The 19,586-nt window shown below is 39.7% G+C and overlaps 4 protein-coding genes across 6 annotated transcripts in view; 2 read left to right on the top strand and 2 right to left on the bottom strand.

Moving 5' to 3' along the window:
* Positions 1-389: 389 nt before the first annotated feature.
* nek12 (NIMA-related kinase 12) lies at positions 390-5,267 on the bottom strand. The gene is made up of 2 exons (XM_086023081.1): positions 4,261-5,267; positions 390-2,158 (listed from the first exon to the last, which is right to left on the bottom strand). Exons 1-2 carry the CDS (start codon positions 5,240-5,242, stop codon positions 1,953-1,955), a joined length of 1,188 nt encoding a protein of 395 aa, XP_085879207.1. The 5' UTR covers positions 5,243-5,267; the 3' UTR covers positions 390-1,952.
* Positions 5,268-6,977: 1,710 nt separating this feature from the next.
* On the top strand, positions 6,978-7,972 carry pin4 (protein (peptidylprolyl cis/trans isomerase) NIMA-interacting, 4 (parvulin)). The gene is made up of 4 exons (XM_086022845.1): positions 6,978-7,113; positions 7,315-7,382; positions 7,471-7,590; positions 7,779-7,972. The coding sequence occupies exons 1-4, from the start codon at positions 7,014-7,016 to the stop codon at positions 7,935-7,937; spliced, it is 447 nt and encodes a 148-aa protein (XP_085878971.1). The 5' UTR covers positions 6,978-7,013; the 3' UTR covers positions 7,938-7,972.
* Positions 7,973-9,291: 1,319 nt separating this feature from the next.
* faf2 (Fas associated factor family member 2) lies at positions 9,292-16,712 on the top strand. Its single transcript, XM_086013533.1, has 11 exons — positions 9,292-9,437; positions 10,109-10,177; positions 11,482-11,616; positions 11,777-11,853; positions 11,931-12,069; positions 12,715-12,800; positions 12,998-13,089; positions 14,087-14,264; positions 14,870-15,041; positions 15,130-15,273; positions 15,654-16,712. The coding sequence occupies exons 1-11, from the start codon at positions 9,375-9,377 to the stop codon at positions 15,834-15,836; spliced, it is 1,338 nt and encodes a 445-aa protein (XP_085869659.1). The 5' UTR covers positions 9,292-9,374; the 3' UTR covers positions 15,837-16,712.
* Positions 16,713-16,764: 52 nt separating this feature from the next.
* rnf44 (ring finger protein 44) overlaps positions 16,765-19,586 on the bottom strand; it is a 17,213-nt gene continuing 14,391 nt past the window's right edge. For all 3 annotated transcript variants that reach the window (XM_086013534.1, XM_086013537.1, XM_086013536.1), the window contains exon 11: positions 16,765-19,586. This exon is cut by the window's right edge and continues 603 nt beyond it. The gene's annotated coding sequence lies outside the window, so the exon portion shown is untranslated.

Here is a 19,586-nt window from a genome sequence, read left to right as displayed (position 1 = left end):
GAGGATCCCAGTTCGGAGGAGCATCACAAAGTAATCATGGATTACTGTCCAACTCTCATGATGACACATCTGTCATCATCGCGGACACACTATATGTGGGAAGGATGGCAATAAGGGAAAATACATATATACAAGAAATGCATGTTTTCCAAGTGTAATGCAAGTGGGTGAAACCTTCTTAATCTCATGAGAGATTGTGTGGTGATAAACCACCAATCTGACATTTCCGTTAAGATGCTCAGTCTAGCTGGTACATACAAAGCCAACTTAGACATCTTAATGTATTTCAGCATGAGAGTTCAGCACATTTTAATGATTCACAATGTGTAAAAACTGCAACGGATACATATTCTATATTTATTGCAGAGATGGTCTTGTTTTTTAGGATTAACTAGCAACATACAGTTGTGTTGAATCTGCTCACAAAAAAACATTCATGTACGTATTTTTTGTGGCAAAGGGCACTTGAGTTGTTGAGTTTCCATTTGCATCCACATCTGTGTAGGCTTTGGTACCAGTAACAAAACCCACATCACAGTTAACACAATGAGACTTTTCATCCATATTAGTTATGAAAAGTTAATGAGACAATGATCTATAACCACAATTTATTGTATGACATACTGTTGACTTTCAGGTTTAATTCAAGATGTTTCACAAAAAGGACATTATCTATAGAACTTTCATGCAGATTACCTCCAGAAGACACAAGTTAAATTTCCATGTTAACACAATGCCAGTAAATGATAATAAAATATTAGAGGTGCAACGATTAATTGATAATTGACAACTAATCGATTATCGAATTGATAACTATTTTTGATAATCGATGAATCATATACAGTATACCTTTTTAATGTAAAATTGTCCAAATGCTCAGAATTTCAGCCTCTCAATATGAGCCAATTTCTGTTGTCTTCCATGAAAGTGGACTGATTATCTTTATGTTGGATCAAAATTCATCTTTTAAAACAATTATCAACATTTCTACCTATTTATGGACATGTTAGGGATCAAACTGAATCATAATTATTTTATGTTTGTACATTTTTTCATTGTCAATTTGAAATATCGTTTTGAATGAAGGGATAGAAATGATGCCATGCGTTTTAAAATCAGATTCGTCGATCAATCGACAAAATAATCAAGAGATTAATCGATTATTACAATTATTGTTAACTGCAGCCATATACTATACAGTTAAACAGGAGCATTCATCCCACTAATGGGGGGGTAAGAGGTGTAAGATTTCCTGGGAATTAGAGGAAATTGTTGAGAATCAACAGGAATTTATGGGAACAAAAGGGAATGAACCAGGAAATGGAAAAAAACTGAAGGCTGTCTCATAATAGGGAAATTACTATAAATATGGTTTGAGCATATAAAATACAGTTTGGCATAATCCTGACTAAAATAACCAGTTTTCATGTCTATTTTGCATGGATGTCTGTTTTTGACAGACAAAATGTTTACATTTATACTTGAATGTTGCCTTTCAAATAATAACTTTCAATTCCCAGTCACTTACCATAAATTCCCAGAACTCCCATAGAATTTTTCAAATTTGATAAAATTCACCACCTTCATTTCCCATTGAAATTGACCAGAAACCCCAGAAATTCTGCAATTTGCAGCCCCAATCCTATGCTGTAACTTGTTTGCTTCTGTCCTCAACCTTATCTCTTTCTTCATTGTGCAGTCCTACAACTAGAAGAATAAATATTTAATCCTAGTCACAATAAATCCAGAGTCAATGCCCAAATTACATGGGGCCCTTTATGCTTCTGAATGGCATGCACCAGCATCGCGAGGTGTGTTTGGCTCCACCAAGTGTTAGAAAAGCAACAATGCAATCACATACGCTCTGAAAAGAGCCTCTGACCTGAAATGCCCTTTTCGCGATGTAGAAAACGGATTCCCCCAAACATCACAGTTTGTTCAAATGTACATTTTTAGCCCTTCTCCTTCAAGGCCTTCAGTGTGACGACCATTCCTCCAGCATCACAGAGCTGGAACTCATCCAGAGAATCATCGTGGACCAGATCGGAAGTATAACTTCCATATGACACATCTCCACTCTCGTCCTTTTCCTCATCTTCCTCAAAGTCATCCGGGTACTCGACTTGGTCCGCGACGTCCTGGCAACACTGTGAAAACACTGAAAGAGCGAATGTGGATTAGTTTGTTCAGGGTGTTTTTGTACAAAATGTTTCTTAAGCATGGCTTTGTGACAAAGTCCATAAAGGGAAACAAAATAATTTTTAGAAATGGAAATCTAAGGCTGAAATTGATGTTAGAAATTAAGTGGGTTTAAGATTGTATGTGTGCTTGAATTCAAATTATGACTCTCGAAACTATGAAGTGGCTTGTATGTAGATTCTGCAGTATGACGGAGCATTACATCAGGGAATTACTTTTTGGGTATGAAGCTGAGGTGAACATTCTTGTTACAGTGACATTGTGTTACAGTTTTGAGGAACTGGTGGTTTCGTAAACGTTTTCATTTCATTCACCACATTAATGGCAGCTCTAGCAAAAGTGTCCTTTCGGGTTTAGGTCAAGTATGCTAAACACCCCAGTCGAGCTTTTTGTTTCTGTTGAGACACTTTTGAGATCCCCCTTGGAACTTCCGACAAAGCTACTTCTAAAGTGATAACATTGAAAGAGAAAAAAATCAACTTGGAACTTGTTTTTGTCAACAGTTTACTCTTTTATATTTTTATGAAGTGAATTAGAATACTTTCATAACACGACAAAATGTTGCTTGATGAATATTTGTCAACATCAACTCTATTTAGCATATGTAGGACAGTATGTGCACATGTGACAATGGGCTTTGCAGATGTATTTCTCACATGTACAGCGCACAGCTTTTTTCTTGCAGTCCTACTTCAAGTGTCAGATTGTCATAGAACGACCCAAATGCAGGGAGGCAGGAGAAGTACGGAACAGAACTATTTACTAACCAAAAAAAAAAAACACAATTAAAGAGGAAGTCAACCCAAACATATTCTTTTCAAGCCCACTAGTTGAAACAAGGCATAATGATAAATATTGCGTTTGTGAAGTAAGAGTTAATCCACCCGTTATTAGCCATTTTTGGTAACGACCAATCACAGCTGACCTGTTTTCTGAAACTGAGCCGTGATTGGTCGTTACCTGAGCCCTGAGCAGTTGTGATGTCATTTTCAGTCGACAGAAGTGACAAAATGGCCGCCCCCTGAGATGGCTAAAAAGGGGTGGATTTTGCTGCTCAACTCATATTCCATAAACGCAATATTATTCAGAATGACGTATCTCAACTAGTGGACGTGCTGGGAACATATACTTGAAAAAAATATGTTTGGATTGATTTCTTTAACCAGAGGGTTTGTTTTTCCTGAAAATATTCTTTTGTTTTTAATTTGTTCTATGCAGTCCCAGTGGTCTAAACTGGTCTAAACACAGTATTCTGATTGATATTGCGTTTGTGTGCCGTTATGTGATGTCATTTTCAGTCGAAAGCAAGTGGCAGTACACGGCAAAACAGACGGCCCCTGCGATAGATGAAAATGGGTGGATTTTTCTCCTTAATTCAAATTCCACAAACGCAATATTTATCGTTTGCTCTACTGCTGCTCTAAGGTGTTTAGGGCCTTGTTTACATGTACCCAGGGGGTTTGCAAAAGGTGGCAAAAGCCTGCGGTTAGCCCTATCATCCACACGTCCCTGGAGGTTTTTTCATTGAAAACGTAAAACACAGTGGAGTTTTGCGGCTATCTCCGGACCTGCGTTTGGCTGTAGACAGTTAGACCCGGAGATTTACGTCGTCACTATGCTACAAAAATGCTCTGACGTCACTTGAGTTTTCAAGAGTGTCAACATGGATGCCTGCGGAGCTGCGTTGGTTATAGCCATTCTCCAGGCTTACTTTTTGCTTACTTATTTGTCCGCAATCAACTACTGCTTCTCGTTGAAACATTTAAAAGCAGTTCTGACTTCTTGTCGGTCCTCACGAACAAGAGTGGCGCCGTGTTTTTGGTTTCGTAGAAGTGACGTCAAAGGACGGAAGTTCCCTCTGAATGGACCGTATTTGGCTAACTACTGCCGCCTAGAGGCTTGGCATGCATTTGAAAACGCACTTCCGCGGTGTAGTGTAGCTGCATTTTTAACGAACGACGATGTGTATTCCAACACGGAGTGGGCGGGGGGAAATATTCAGTTGTTTGAAAAAAGCCCGGCTATGTGTAGACAAGGCCTAAATGTACCATTGTGAATTACCGAGGCGCTCAGCAGAGTTTCTCCTTGTTGATAAGAATGAATGTCGGCTTTGCTCCTCCTCCTCCGAAGAACTTCCTTCCTCGTCAAAGTCGTCAGGGTAGAGGCAGCCACAGTGACTCTGTCCACCAGCACAGGAACAGTCCTCCTCCGCATCATCCTCATTATTCAGCGTGTCCTTACATTGAAAGTGCCGTAAGTGATATCGCACAAAGGTGCTGTCAACTATACAGGCAGCGCTCGGTCTGTTTTGGGGTTGAATGTTTAACATTCTCTGGATTAATGAGCAGATGTTTTGAGAGTAAAGTTCAGGCACCGCTTCGTACTCTCCTTTGGTGATCTTGTATAAGAGACTGAGGAGGTTGGAGGCTGCAAATGGAGGCGTGAGAGCGCAGATCTCATAGAGCAGGCAGCCCATAGCCCAGATGTCACACTCGGAGCTGTAAGGCACATCCTGGCAGAGTTCTGGGCTCAGGTAGCAGGGAGTTCCTACACATGTGGAGGCCATGTCAGCTGTGCTTGTCATCACTCTGGATACCCCAAAGTCTCCCAACTTCACCACGCCTTGTTTTGTTAGCAACACATTTGAGGTTTTGATGTCCCGGTGGAGTATTTTAACTTCATGTATGTAACTCACAGCCAGAGCGACCTGCACAAACCAGCCCATGACCGTACTCTCGGTGAAGAAGTCGCTTGGTTTCCTCTCTTTGATTCTGTCATCTAATGTCCCGCCATCACAGTAGTCCATCACAATGTAAATAAAGCCGTCATCAGGGCTCACCAAAGCCTCGCTGCAGTTCACTATGTGAGGCTGCTTCAGCTTCCTAATGATCTCCGCCTCTTGAAGAACAGCCCCCTGTGTCCGTGTGCTCTCCAGTTTGATCCTCTTCACTGCATGTAGCCGCTCTGACTCAACGTGTCTCATTAGGAAGACTTCTCCTGATGCTCCTCGGCCCAAACACATCACCTTTTCGTACTTGTCCATTGTCTCAAGCAGAGCCGTTAGGCCATCTGCTTTATATAAGAGCGCTAGGAAGGTCCTTTGTGTTGTCGTTGCTATGGAGACCAGACGCTGTGGAAACTGAGAGGAGGGCCCTTTGTGTTGCGTTAATAAATGTTTATGGAGTCCTGCCATTTGTATCCCTCTCAAAAGGTGAATCTGTTAGTGTGCTTTTGGCTCCTGCAGCCAAGTGGGGTATTTGTTAATTCATTATATTCGTTATGTGATAAGAAGATTAAATCACAAAAAACAGATTCTGCACCATAATGAATCATTTTAAGTTTTCTCTGGGTCCAACACTTTCCAGTATTTTTAATGCATTTTTGTGTCACACCTCACAATACAGTGGCTATCGAGTTATAACATATAGTTATTGCCAGTTTAGTTGAGTAAATGTCTAAACAATGTGGATGAAGATAAACAACTAGAAAATGCTGGAATGCTGAATGAATAAATATGAAACAATGTGGAATTACATGCAATGATATTGAATGGCATGGAACCATGTGGAACAATATGGAATAATATGAAATGATATTGGTGAAGAAATGTCCAATATGTAGATGAAAGGTGTGGAATGATATTAAATGATAGGGAATGATAGGAGAATGTGGAATTATATTGAATGATATGGATTTATAATTAATGATGTGGAATAATATTGGTGAAAAATGTGCAATATTATAGTGAAAATGTGGCATGACATAGAACAGGGTCACCAACCTTTTTTAAGTTGAGAGCTACTTCAAGGGAACTAGTTAACACCAAAGGCTACCACTTGTGATGAACACTTCTGAAATAACAAATTTGCTCAAATAATCTTACATTGAATAGTATTATATCTTTATCATGTAATGATGTTAATATTAATAATGTAATAATATCCAATTATCCATTTATGCGACGACAATGATAATTGCCAAAATAAGATCCTCAGAATAATTAGGAAATAGATACTGCAAATATCAACATGCAACAATTTACTTCAATAAATCTCTGCCAGTGTTTACATTTACAAATGATCAGTCTTGTAAAATTTGTAGAAAATCGCAATGCCCTACCTAACATTGGTGAGCTGTTTTTAGAACAGGCCCACGGGCTACTCATATGGCCCTTGGGGACTACCTGTTGCCCGTGGGCACCACATTAGTGACCCCTGAATATAGAATGATATATGGAATGATGTGTAATTATATTGGTGACAAATGTGGAATTTTGGGCGTGCGAGAGTTGTGTGAATGTTGAAAATCGTTTCCAAGGTCAATTGAATGAGCTAATGTTTTTTTTTATTTCGAATGGGAATTATGTGAATCTTTGATGTTGAATGTGTTATTGGGAATGAATGGGGAATGTTTGGTTGAAAGATCTGGAATTGGTGGGAAACTGTGATTGTTGGAACGAAAAACGCAAAAGCCAGTCTGGTGTGAATTTTTGTAATATGTTGAAGTTGGGAATGGTCAGAAGGTCGAGAAATGTGGAACAAAAAGGATGTCAAAAAACAGAGAGGAGGGTAAAATGTAATAAAGTTAAAGTGTGTAGAAGAACATATTGACACAATTACCATTTTTTTTGTGGATTATAGATCAAATTAGGTGCATCTGAAAGTGACAGAAGAAATCAAACACAATTGTTGTCAACAACACAATGTACACTAGATGGCGAAATAAACACGAACTGGCTACAATGTACCAATGTCTCGCCGTAGAAAAAGACACACGTCTGCTGCGCATGTACAACTAAACAGAAGCATGAACGTATGCTAGCAAGTGCCGTTTACGTCGTCCCACCTAGTTTGAATTTCACCAAACAGTCACTTGAAATGCCACCTAAGGGCAAAGGTGGCAAGGGTGCTAAAGGTCCGTGCTCTCCTAGTTGTGCTTTTTTTTTCTTTTGCTTAAAATGTGTTGTCTCAAATTAGAACTTGTGTTATGATGTTAGCTTGTTACTGCACTTTAATTTCATTCATCTACTATATTATGCTCATGGCCAGCTTGATAGTTATTATACATTTATTGGATATATTTTGCATTATCCTCATTTCTGAATATTGTTCTCAGGAGGTGCATCAGGAAGTGTAGACACTGACAAGAAGGACAAGGCACCTAAAGGAGGCACTGCTGTTAAGGTTCGATATCTTATTTACAGTTTATTTTCGCGATCTCTATCTACTTGTTTAGCCTAAGCCAAAGCACTCGCATGCACATTTTCCCCAGGTTCGCCACATTCTCTGCGAAAAACATGGGAAATGCATGGAGGCAATGGAAAAATTGAAAGCGGGTGTTCGTTTCAGCGAAGTCGCATCACAATACAGTGAAGACAAAGCGAGACAAGGAGTAAGAACATCTTTTATTGAAGTCATTCCTTATCATTAACTGCTATACCTAATTTCACGTCCGTTCATCATCTAGTATCGTACCAGTTCTTTTCTTTTCACTTTAATCTTTCTAAAAATGTTTTAGAAAGGAAAGAGAACTGAATATTGAATTTATCATGAACATATAATGTTTAATGTTTTGGACAGGGTGATCTGGGTTGGATGACGCGAGGATCTATGGTTGGACCTTTCCAAGAGGCTGCTTTCAACTTGGCCATCTCATCTATGGATAAGCCCGTTTACACAGACCCCCCTGTCAAGACCAAATTTGGTTACCACATCATTATGGTGGAGGGGAAAAAGTAATGAGGAACAACAATAAATTTGGACATTCATTTTGACATTGTCCTCTGTTGTGGATATTACTATTACAGCTACAACAAAACAAAAGGAAATTATTACTTTGTCTTAGCTATTTGTACAATACTGTACCATATTTCTTGGTTCACCATTTAAATTCACACAACTTAAAATAGTGTTTGATTAGTTTGTAGAGCCCATGATAGGTATAAGGCTGCCTTTGATGGACACTATTAAAGTTGAAAGTTTGTACAAAATAAGAAATTATTGAGTAGGCGTGTAAAATAATCTACTGGCTATTATATAAAATGAAATACAATGTCAGAGCCCAAGAAATGTCCTCATTGTATCACATCCAGAAACAATACAGGATTACAGTGTTTCTGTGTTCACATCTCAGCTCTGGCATTCCTGTGTGGAGTTAAGTGTCCTTATCCATGTATGTGCATGATTGTCTATATGTGTCCTGTGATTGACTGATGAACAGTCCAGGGTGTACCCCACTTGTCTCTTAAAGTCATCTGGCTCCAGCTCACCTGCAACCCTGATGAGGTAAAGCTCAACAGAAAATTGATTTTTTTAGTCCAAATATGTACTCAACAGTTACGACATTAAGTACATGTGGACATTACGAAACCAAAACAACTATTCAAATTTTGCCTTTACAATGAAGAGGAGAGAGAGAGACAGGTGATACCGATGTAATGGCAATATTATTTAACATTTACTTTTGATTTTGGCAGTTTTGGTCCTCCATCGAAAAATGAGTCAATTTCAATTTTTCATTTTTATGCCAGATTAAAAAAACAAATGAACAAAACAAAACATGAAGTCTTCCAAGTGTTGTTCGTTCCTGTTTCGATCGCCAGACCGTAGTCGGGAGACGCAGGGGAGATCCCTCTCCAAGGCCGGTGTTGCCTCCTGGGTTGTGGCCGTCGCACGTCGTCGATAAAAGGGTGGGGTGGGGGGGGGGGAGCTCAGTAGCTCAACAAAACGCTACAGGGAGACAAGGGTTGTACTGCAGCCTCGCTTTATTGGTATACACATTTTTCTCCTGCTTCTCATAATTTTCTTACTTCGTCTCTCACATCTCTCTATCTCACCAGCATACGCGCACCTGCACTTTCTCTACTGCCCTCTTTCTCACGCATGCGCACACCACATCCATACGTCACACACACAAGCTTGTCACAATACTCGCAACACAGGCCACATAAACGACCAATTATTTCCATTTAAATCACTAATGTAGCCCGTTTTTAAATTTATTTCTCTCTCCCACTCTTTTATCGATGAAAAACCCCGTTTTCCGTCAACAAAAATCAAACAAACAAAAAAAAATTGAAGTTCCCCAGGCCGCCAGGTGTCAGCAGCGTGCTGTTCGAGCTCGACGAATTCCTGCTTTGACGTTGCTGAGCCTTGCTAGGTGATTGGCGAGCTAAGATGGCGGCGCCAGAGGAGCCTGAATTATCGCAGGCGCAGACCGAAAAACTCCTCCAATTTCAGGTAAACGACATCAAATACACGATCCAAAGCCAGTTAGTTTGCAGCATCGTAAAATGAGTTGTCCTCGTCCAGCGACACTGTTTGGTCCAACTGTCAGTGTTTAAAGCCTTTTTCACACAGTCAACTTCGATACTGGTCAACTTCAGAGCTAACGTTAGAACCAAAGCTAGCATTAGCTTGCATATCTTACAAGTTAGCGGACTTAAAAGGGATTTGAATCGATTTGAATTTCAGACGATCGGTTGTGTCTTCATCAGCGCCAAAGACCCAATGCTCCGGAGTAAGTAAGCATTAGTTAGGAATTGGCCTTCTTAGATCCCAGCTCTGGTGTCACTACATCGCCGACTCCTTGTTTCGATGAGTTCAGTTTATCACTACAGGCAGGACCGAGCTGTCACTAAAGTTTTGACACGTCTCTTTGAAATCATTTTTGGCCATTTTGTGTGTTATTATAATGAAAATGATCCAACGCAATCCCTTAATTCTGTACCATAACTGCAGTTTCCTTGATGGGCAGTTAGAGAGCTAACAGCCCCTCAGCTATCCTATGTCATGTGTTCCTGCTTCATGCAAGAAATATTGTGTTTAATGTTGATTTTTCAGTTTGTTAACTTGCTTGCCAAGTCACGTTTGAGTTTGTATACGTCATATATTTGTTATATTTCTGACAGGACCTTACTGGCTTGGAATCAATCGATCAGTGTCGGCGCACATTAGAGCAGCATAACTGGAACATTGAGGTAACCGGTCAAGCTTTCATATACTGACAAGTCACAACTTTGGCTACACGATATTGTTCTACGTGAGCCACAAATATCAAACACTTGCCCTGACAAAGATGTTAATGTTCAATGTTTTAGGTGTACTGTACACTATTGTAGCAGTTGTTTGGCTGTGTGTGGAAATGCACTGAACAATACTGAGAACTATTTCTGAGGTTACCAAATCGTTAGATTGATTTACCCTGTAGACCAGCAGTTCTCGACTGTTGTCACCCTGTGACCTGCATATACCTATTGTTGCAAGGTCACAACCCACTTTTATAGAGCTTCAGAACAATCAAGCATTTTTTGTTTAAAAAAAAAAAAATCTGTGAAAATGCATCTACAGTGTACTAGATTTTTAAACGCCAATACATGTTTTTTACATACTGCCAAAAACATTGCTAACCAAATGCGAACTAAACAGCACTGTAGTTGTTTAAGTGAGTAATAATTCCTGTCCCTCACCTGATATTTTCCGTGTGAGAACCCTTGCACTATACCTCCCCCAACATAAATAAGAATCAGAATACGAATACATGTACTGGCTGTTCTTGACCCACCCAAAATAGCCAAGCAGTAGAGAATCACTGCTTTAGACCATGGGTCTCCATCCTGGCAGGCAGATAGATAAGCTATTCATGTTATGTAGCATTAATGTCGCAAAATTCCACAGCACAAGTAGGTGTGTGTTTTTACATTAAAAAAAATAGTCATACAGGAATCTTGCAGCGTAAATGTACTTAAATTCACTAATACTATATCAAAACGTTGTCAACCTATACGTGTATTTTAATGCTTCAAAAATACAAACACTCTTTGTGTATAAAAACGGAAGTAATATTCACCATTAAGCATGTTGCATCTTACCAACTTGCACAGTTCAGTTGATCGCGTTCCGCACCTGTTGTAATGGAAAAGCAACGGAGGCTATGCGGTGCGTTGTGTTGTGGGGCTGGAATGTCAAGAAAAAGCGGCTTTAGATAATTTTTCAAAATCGTTCAGCTCTAGCGCACACACACTGCATGCAGTTGTGTTTTCACCAAGTTGGACATTGGCAATGGCCGAGATTTTAATGTGACGAACGATAATCCCGCCAACGGGGTGTTCTTAAGTGATCCCACCACTAGAGAAGGGCTTTTAGTTCCTGGTCAGTAGGTGGACGTCAAGTGTACCTAGCTGGCGAGTATCGACTCAACATAGTCCCCCCAAGTGTTGTTGCTGTTGCGAGTTTTGACTTTTCCCTTCAGGGGTCATGAATAATTGAAATGATTGCCTTTCAGGCTGCAGTACAAGACAGGCTCAATGAGGAGGAAGGTGTGCCCAGTGTGTTCAACCCGCCGCCGTCTCGACCGTTACAAGTCAACACAACAGACCACAGAGTATATAGTTATATTGTCTCCAGGCCACAACCCAGGGTACGTCTGTTGACCTTTAGTGAAAAAATGACTTTTTATTGCGTTTAGACAAATGGTCGGGATCAAGTGTGAAATTAAACAACCTGATAAGATATCCAGTTGTTAAGTTTTGTGCTTTAGTGTTTGTCCACTCCTTGATTTAATTGGCTTTGTGTTCCAGGGATTGCTAGGATGGAGTTATTACTTGATAATGCTACCTTTCAGATTTACATATTACACACTACTGGACATATTCAGGTAAGAATAATGGCAGATTGACATGCACCTGGAGCTTAGGGGAAAGATCACAGATGGGCACTATTTTTGTCTTACAGGTTTGCCCTGCGGTTCGTGCGACCAGACCCCCGTGGTCGTGTTACCGACCCCGTTGGGGATGTTGTTTCATTTATTCGGAGTTTTGAGGAAAAGTACGGTCGCTCACATCCTGTTTTTTACCAGGGAGCATACAGCCAGGTGTGTGCTGAGATTTGCTTGATTGGTTGATTGCCACTCACTCACAATATGCTTAATAAGCGATTAATTGGTTAAGAATTGGATTGTAGGGGTGAACAATTAATTAAATTCAAATCATGGGTCATCAATTCACCATTCAAATCATCAATTGCATTGTGGTAGAATGCAATTTTCAAATCGTAAAGACTGCAATTTTTTTCTCAAAGTAAAAAAATCCTTTTCTTCATATCGTTCGGTCGGTAGGTTTTAGTTTTTGTAGGGCTGGACCTGGATCAGGTCCAGGAGCAATTTAGTCAGCAATAGGAAGTAGAGATAGATCCACAAAATCCTCCTTTATGGCACCATTCATGCAGGAAGCATAATGCTGCTCGGAAGTTCAGAAACTTGAGCAAGAGCTTCTCGTACACATATTAAAATATACTTTAAAAATGTAATATTAACTCATAATATGTGTACTGTCATATCTGATCTATTGTATTTGGTGCTTGCATAATTTCAGTCTATGAAAAAAGAAACATTTCAAGAGGCCAAATCTGTGCGTCTTTATATGCTGGATCATTTTTGAGCCAAAGTGTCTCTCGGCCGAGAATCAATCCTATTCTTAGCGTCGCACTGTTTTACAATGAATTATCTTCCACATGACAGGCATTAAATGATGCCAAACGGGAGCTCCGCTACCTTTTAGTGTACCTTCATGGAGATGATCATCAAGACACTGATGAGTTTTGCCGGTACGTGTCATGATTTTTATCCCAGCTTTCCATTAGATCTTTGTTCAAAGGACCTATTGTTGATGCTTGTATTAGTCATGTGCTTGTTCTCATTCTGCTGTCTCTTTTTCTTAAAGCATATGTTTTTTTGTTTTTATTTATTGACTTTACTTTTTTTGAGTAAGAGCTTAATTTTGTGCTGCTGCGTCACTCTGTAGCTCCACATTATGCACAGAAGAGGTGGTAACCTTCGTCAACACCCGAATGCTGTTCTGGGCATGCTCAACAAGCAAGCCTGAGGGCTACAGAGGTAAACAGATAGCTTCCTATTTGACTCAACATTCAGTGGTACGTAGTGTGTCATGGTGTGTTATTTTCAATTGGGCACAGAGGCAAGTATATGTGTGTGAACATTTGTTGTTGGTTTTGCTGCTGTTCTGAAAATTTTGGCCAAGCAGTACAGTTTGCCACCACTCAAAAGTACAACCACTGCAATAAGCAGGCACGCACGACCTTGGGCTCGTTGGAGTACTGGCACATTGGGGATCAAATGAAAATGAATACAAATGCCATTCATACATTTCCAGGCCATCGAAAAACAACAGAACATGTGGAAGGTGTTATGTAAAAGAAATGGCTGTTAAGGCGTCATTTTGGACATGTTCATAAAGTGAGTTATGGTATGACTATTTTTTTTTTACCAGGTTTCACATTGTAATTGTCCAAATGATCTTTCTGCCTTGTAAGTGAAGGCATCATTCATGCAGTGGTTGTAATAATCACATTAAATCGCATTTGAAATTAGATTTTTTGTAAAAAATATCGCAATTTGATTATTTTTCAAAATCTTTCAGCAGTAGTCTGTGCATTGTGCAAAGTAATGAAAAGTGAATACATTGGTTACATATTGAGTGATACCGATGGACCGGTGAAATGCTATGATCGATTATGTTATCGGTCAGGCCCTTAATATGACTGCTATAAAATTCCAAAAATGCTGCAAAATTTGAAACCTATCTTTGTGGGTTGAGGATATAACTCCAAGAGACTTTTTTTTTGTAGGTCTTGGGCTGTTGCATGTGCCGCACAATTTTTGTAGACCTGGGTGACACGTACAGCTAAGGATGCTATGTTAAAAATGTTTATGGGTGTGACTGAGACATGTTAAGAAAATCACACATTAAACCTCAAAAAAAAAAAATGTTTTTTTTTTTTTTTTTTGCCTCCCCTGATGTGTTTACATATCCAATTTTCACAACAGGTAGCAGCAGCGTCGACTCATAAAAGCTTTTGTCCATCCTATTTAGTTTCCCAAGCGTTGCGGGAGAACACTTATCCATTCCTGGCCATGATCATGCTGAAGGACCGCAAGATGACGGTCGTCGGCCGCCTTGAGGGCCTCATCCAGCCCGAGGACTTCGTCAGTCAGCTCACCTTCATTATGGAGGCCAACCAAACATATCTGATGTCTGAGCGCCTTGAACGGTACTGGCTGTGTACCGAGCCATCTCTGTTTATTTATTTATTTTTTTTCCAAACTAACAAACCTAAATTATAAGATCACAATATACATAAACAATGAAAACAAATTAAACCCCCCCAAATTATTTTAAAAATGCTGATAACGATTGTTTTTGTGTGTTTGGGGGGTGGATGTGAATCCGCGGCTGCCAAACTGCATGTGTGCGTCCATTGTACATAATAAAATGAACCTGCAGCCGTTGCTTTCTGTAGGTTTAAAAAGCAGAATTACAGAGGATGACATTCAGTAATTTTCAACAAAAGTGACTGTGTTGAAATGCATGTTGTGTATAGTTTAAGGCTCAATAGTCTCCATCTAATGGTTGACAACAGAATTACACCAGAATAGACGAGAGGAGTGTGAATCTGATGGGGGGGTTTACTTTATTTCAAACTCAATTCTATATTTATAGCAAGAGTTGTTCTAAAAATATTTTAGAAAGCGATGTGCAACTCTTAGATTTTCATGCTTATTGTACAAATCCATATAAAAATGTCACAGCTTGGACGCTCAATGTGAACTGCGTAAAAGTGAGTGTTCACTGTGGATGAATGTTTTATATTTTCAGAGAGGAAAGGAGTCAGACTCAAGTGCTAAGACAACAGCAAGACGAGGCGTATCAGGCGTCCCTCCGTGCCGACCAGGAGAAGGACCGAAAGAAGCGAGAGGAGGAGGAGCAACGGAGGCAAGAGGAGGAGAAGGTCCGGCAGTGCGCTCTCGCAGAGGAGAGGAGACGACGAGTGAGTCTCGCCGTGCATCACGACTCGTGAGCCCATTGAATGAAGTTCAATTTACAATCCGGGTCATACTGCATTGGTTTTTCGCCAGACACTGGAAGAAGAGAAGGAGAGGAAGTCGGAATGTCTCCCGCCGGAGCCGCTTGTAGACGATCCAGAAAGTGTCAAAATAGTGTTCAAGCTGCCCAATGACACGCGCGTGGAAAGACGATTCCTCTTCGGGCAGTCGCTTACAGTGAGTTCACCCACAGGGGACATGTCTTTTGTGTTCGCCAAAGTGAAAATTCTGTTGAATTATTGGTGTTGTACTACTTAAATGTAGTTTGAATTGAAACCACTTGACATTTTATGTAATAAAAAAAAAAGTTTTATTCTGCAAGTCTCACAATACCGCCACAGAATATAATTAAAAAAAAATTTAAAATAAAGGAAACAGGACACTTTTCACTTAACAGGGACTTGAACATCATTTTTCTTTTTTCCTTTTTATTCCCTAAAGTGAAGCTACAAAATAGCACAATTTTCATTTCAAATCCTGTAAAAGCATAGCATTGGATTTCTAATCTATAGTAAATGTCTTCAAAGCAAGACACTCATTCATGTTTCTTTTCTCAGGTAATCTATGACTTCCTGTTCTCGTTGAAAGAAAGCCCAGAGAAGTTTCAGATTGTCACCAACTTTCCTCGCCGGGTGCTGCCCTGCCTTCCGACCGAGCAGCAGCCCAACCCTCCCACGCTGAAAGAGGCGGGACTCAGCCGTTCCGAGGTCCTTTTTGTTCAGGATCTTACGGACGATTAAAAAAACAAAACAAAAGACCTCAAGCCGCTTCTGTGTGGGAACACCTTCTCCAGTGCCCAGCCGTCCCCCTCCCAAGCCCTCTCCATTTGTCCTTTTTTTGTTGAATGGCCACTATGGGATCATTGAGTAAAAATCTGGAATGTAGAACTCCCCTTGGGCAGCCGTTGTTCACCTGTGTCTACAGGGTTCCCAATAGCCTGGAAAGTCTTGAATTTTATTAAATAAATATTTCTTGAAGTTCTTCCTTCATCCCTTTCCATCCACAGAGATCACATCTCATGTGTATCAGCTGCCTGTTCATCTTGTATTTACCCATGACTCTCGTAGTCAACGCAGAGGCTGGTGATTCCTCCACTTAGAAAATACTCCAACAAGTAGCTGAGCCTCTTGCTAAACCAGACGCATGACCAAAATGACCTTAGAGTATCTATTGATCCACTTGGAAACAAGGACTTTTCACCTTGGTTTTGCTATAGTATTGTTAAAAAAAGTTTGGCAGGTTGGACACTAGTTTGAAATGCCTTTAAGTTTCCTTTTTTTTTTTTTCTTTTTTTACTTATATGACTCATAAGACAGAGCCAGATTTAGACTCAAAGGAAATATGGGAACCCTGTTTTAAATGAGTGACATGTACATAAACATTCATAAACATGGATTTCCCCTCCGACTCATCTGTGTCATATGACCAGATGCATGTTGACTGTGCAAGCAGACTGAAGTTCAGCACGTTTCACAAAAGGGCCGCAGCTTTTTTTCCACGTGGCATGCTCTGCTAGTCTGCTGTCACTCACCAACATTTTGCTTGTAACATCCAAAAAAGCTCTTGTAAAGATGTAATTTCCCCGACTATAAATTAAAAAAAAACATTTAAATGTGGGTTCATTGAGCATTTGTGATCGCATCGCAGTTTGAAATGAGACGAGTGTCGTGTTGGTATACGTAATACATTTATTAGTGAACAACCCTCTCCAATCAGCCACAACAATTCAAAAAAATATGATTGCACTACTTGGTAAAGCATAACTAGCAACTTTCATTTAAAAAAAGTACAAATCTTAAAAAGTTCAAACAGTATACAGATGCATATAATACACTAACTAGTTCTTGTTAAATGCTACAAACAATGATTCCAATGGAATGAAAAATTAAAACAACCATTTCCTCTATGTAATATATATATGTGTAAATATATATATATTAGTTTCCGTGCTCCCACCCCCCACAATACAAACATGGAAAAATGAGGTAACTGTAAATGTGCAAGTACCAAAGCAAAAATATATCTGCCTAACACACAACACGTGCCCCTGGCTCTGTTGGTGGGTGGGCTGAGGACCCCTTTAACGACCAGGGAGGGTAATAACAGTAAACCACGATCCCACCACAGCGAAAAAAAATATATCATTGGTAAACCATAAATGGCATCTACAAAGCAATCAATCACAAATCCAAACAATGTTTAGCTGCTTATTGGAACATTTTTTTTTTTCGCACCAGACAAGCTGTGAGATTGAAGAAAGTTAACAGAAAGACTACAAGACTCTATTCTGTTGTTAATCATAATTTGCTTCAACGGGAGCTTCTTTTTTTCTCTTAATTAGTGGGGTTGCTGGATAAATGTCAATTGAAAAGATACTCCCAAAAATAAGCGCTAATATCAACATGAAGTACATGTGAACAATACATTTTAAGATATTGATACACTGAGAGCAAGTGCCTGAGAGGCAGGTACAGTACTACACTGGAATATGTATGACAACACTTAGAATTTTTTTTTTTTAAACCCTTAAACTATAATTATAATGATTTCCACTGGGGTATTAGTATAACATGCTTTAAGAATACATGAGATCCATGACAAACTATTGCATTCACGCAAGTGAGTTTTTGTAGCTAAAAGCAGAACATCTAGCACCTTGTCACTATGGCTTTTTGATCAAACTACAGTAGTCTCAGAGCAGGTTGTTTTCAGTCATTAGGGCAATAACAGTAACACAACGCATGTTAAGAATTGATGGACCCAGACCATTTTTTTTTTCCCAACAAAATGAAGTTAGCGCAATAAAATCTTGTAGTCATTCAGTTCTATTAGAAATATGTGCAGTACAATGCATGGCAGTTATCAGCTGAGCGATAAGATCCGAACCTCCAGAAACCGACTTGGAACTGGATGACAAGCATGCATATTGTGCACCTTTAAATAGGTCCCCAGCAGATCTGAAGCTGTCCTTCACGCGCTTGCTCGTCTTTTCTTTTTCTTTTCTTTTGTAAGCATGCAAACAACTTCTGGAGTGATTAGGTAGGAGTGTGCGCACATTGAGAAGTTGGACCACAGCAAATAGTCAAAACCGGTTTGTAAAATTACTTTTGTACGTTGCCTCTTTTTTTTTTTTTTAAGTTGTTTTTTTTTTCTCTTGAAAACATGCCTTGTCTTTAAACGGTGTACTATTTCAGACATAAGAGGATATAATAATTGCTTACATTAAATCATTTGTGGTCAGCGGAAAATGACCAACATAAATTCAGATAGCTCCTTTTCATGGCATCCTTCCCATTTGACACAGACTCCTCATGTCCCGTATCCTCATATTCCGAGTGGCCCTGAGTTTTTTTTTTTTTTTTAACGTACAATATAGCCTGCGAATAGATATGTATGTACACGTAGATTAATTCTCAAAGCTGTGGGTAGAACTCATTAAATGGCTTTTTTTTTTTTTTTCTTTTGAAGATGGCACACACGTCAAAGACTCACATTCACTTAAGACACTGAAGTAAAGAAAAAGGCAAGATCCCTTTACACGGAAAAGCAACGCTTACAACTGCCTGTTAGTGCTTACTAATTTTTTTTTCTTCTCAAAAGTCGCAACACAAGCAGGAAAGTAGAAGTCCAACAGTGTTTCCGCACTACTGAACACCAGTGACTTCCACGACATTCGTCTGTCTTCAAATCTAAAAGCATTCACGCGCAAGTTATACATACTTGTTTTTTTTTTTTCTCTTAAACACCACCTTTAAGCTGATGACCACGTTACCAGAAGATAAACACAAACATTGTTAGTGCTCCCCACGCGTTCCTTCAACTCATTTTCTCCAAAAGATTACAAAGCAATAAATAAAACCTTTTAGAAACGGTGAAAATGACACAGTATTTGCCAGGATTAGTAATAGGTTTGTGCTTGTCAAGGTCATATAAGAAGGCAGGTCTAACATCTGGAAAAGTAGGCGATATCTATATATTGGATTTGGCTCACAAACAAACAAACAAACAAACAAACATTGACGGCCACGTCTTCCTCAAACTGGAAGATTAAAAAGTCCATTCAGAAGTCGCTCCTTTGCAACATATTGCTGTCCGCACGGGACAACGGCGACTTGCATCCGTTTTAATGCTCGTCTTCCCACATAGGCAAGCCGTTCTTTTAGTATGCTGCTCCTATTTTTTTTTCTTCTTCTTCTTCTTCTTCTCAAGTTAGATCATTTTGGTGGTAATGCTTGGTTTAAATATTGCTAGTCGGAATCAACAGTTCATGCAAATCCCAGCATGCCGCCCTGTATCCAGTGGTTACACAATACATTGGCTCCGTGAACAGGATAAACGCGCGCACACACACACGCGCGCACGCACGCACGCACGCACCCATGCGCAAAGGATAGCCATAGCACTTGTGCAGTTATGCTGAATGACCTTGAAATGATCCGATCCGTGAATCCAAGACACCTTTTTGGATACGTGAGTGTTCCAGAGGAGGA

This window comes from Filicampus tigris, chromosome 2 (assembly GCF_054856515.1).
Source record: "Filicampus tigris isolate MCC_2025a chromosome 2, RoL_Ftig_1.0, whole genome shotgun sequence".
In the NCBI taxonomy this organism is placed as follows: domain Eukaryota; kingdom Metazoa; phylum Chordata; class Actinopteri; order Syngnathiformes; family Syngnathidae; genus Filicampus; species Filicampus tigris.
The sequence above is the reverse complement of the archived record's forward strand: the minus strand, read 5'-3'. Positions and strand labels throughout refer to the sequence as shown.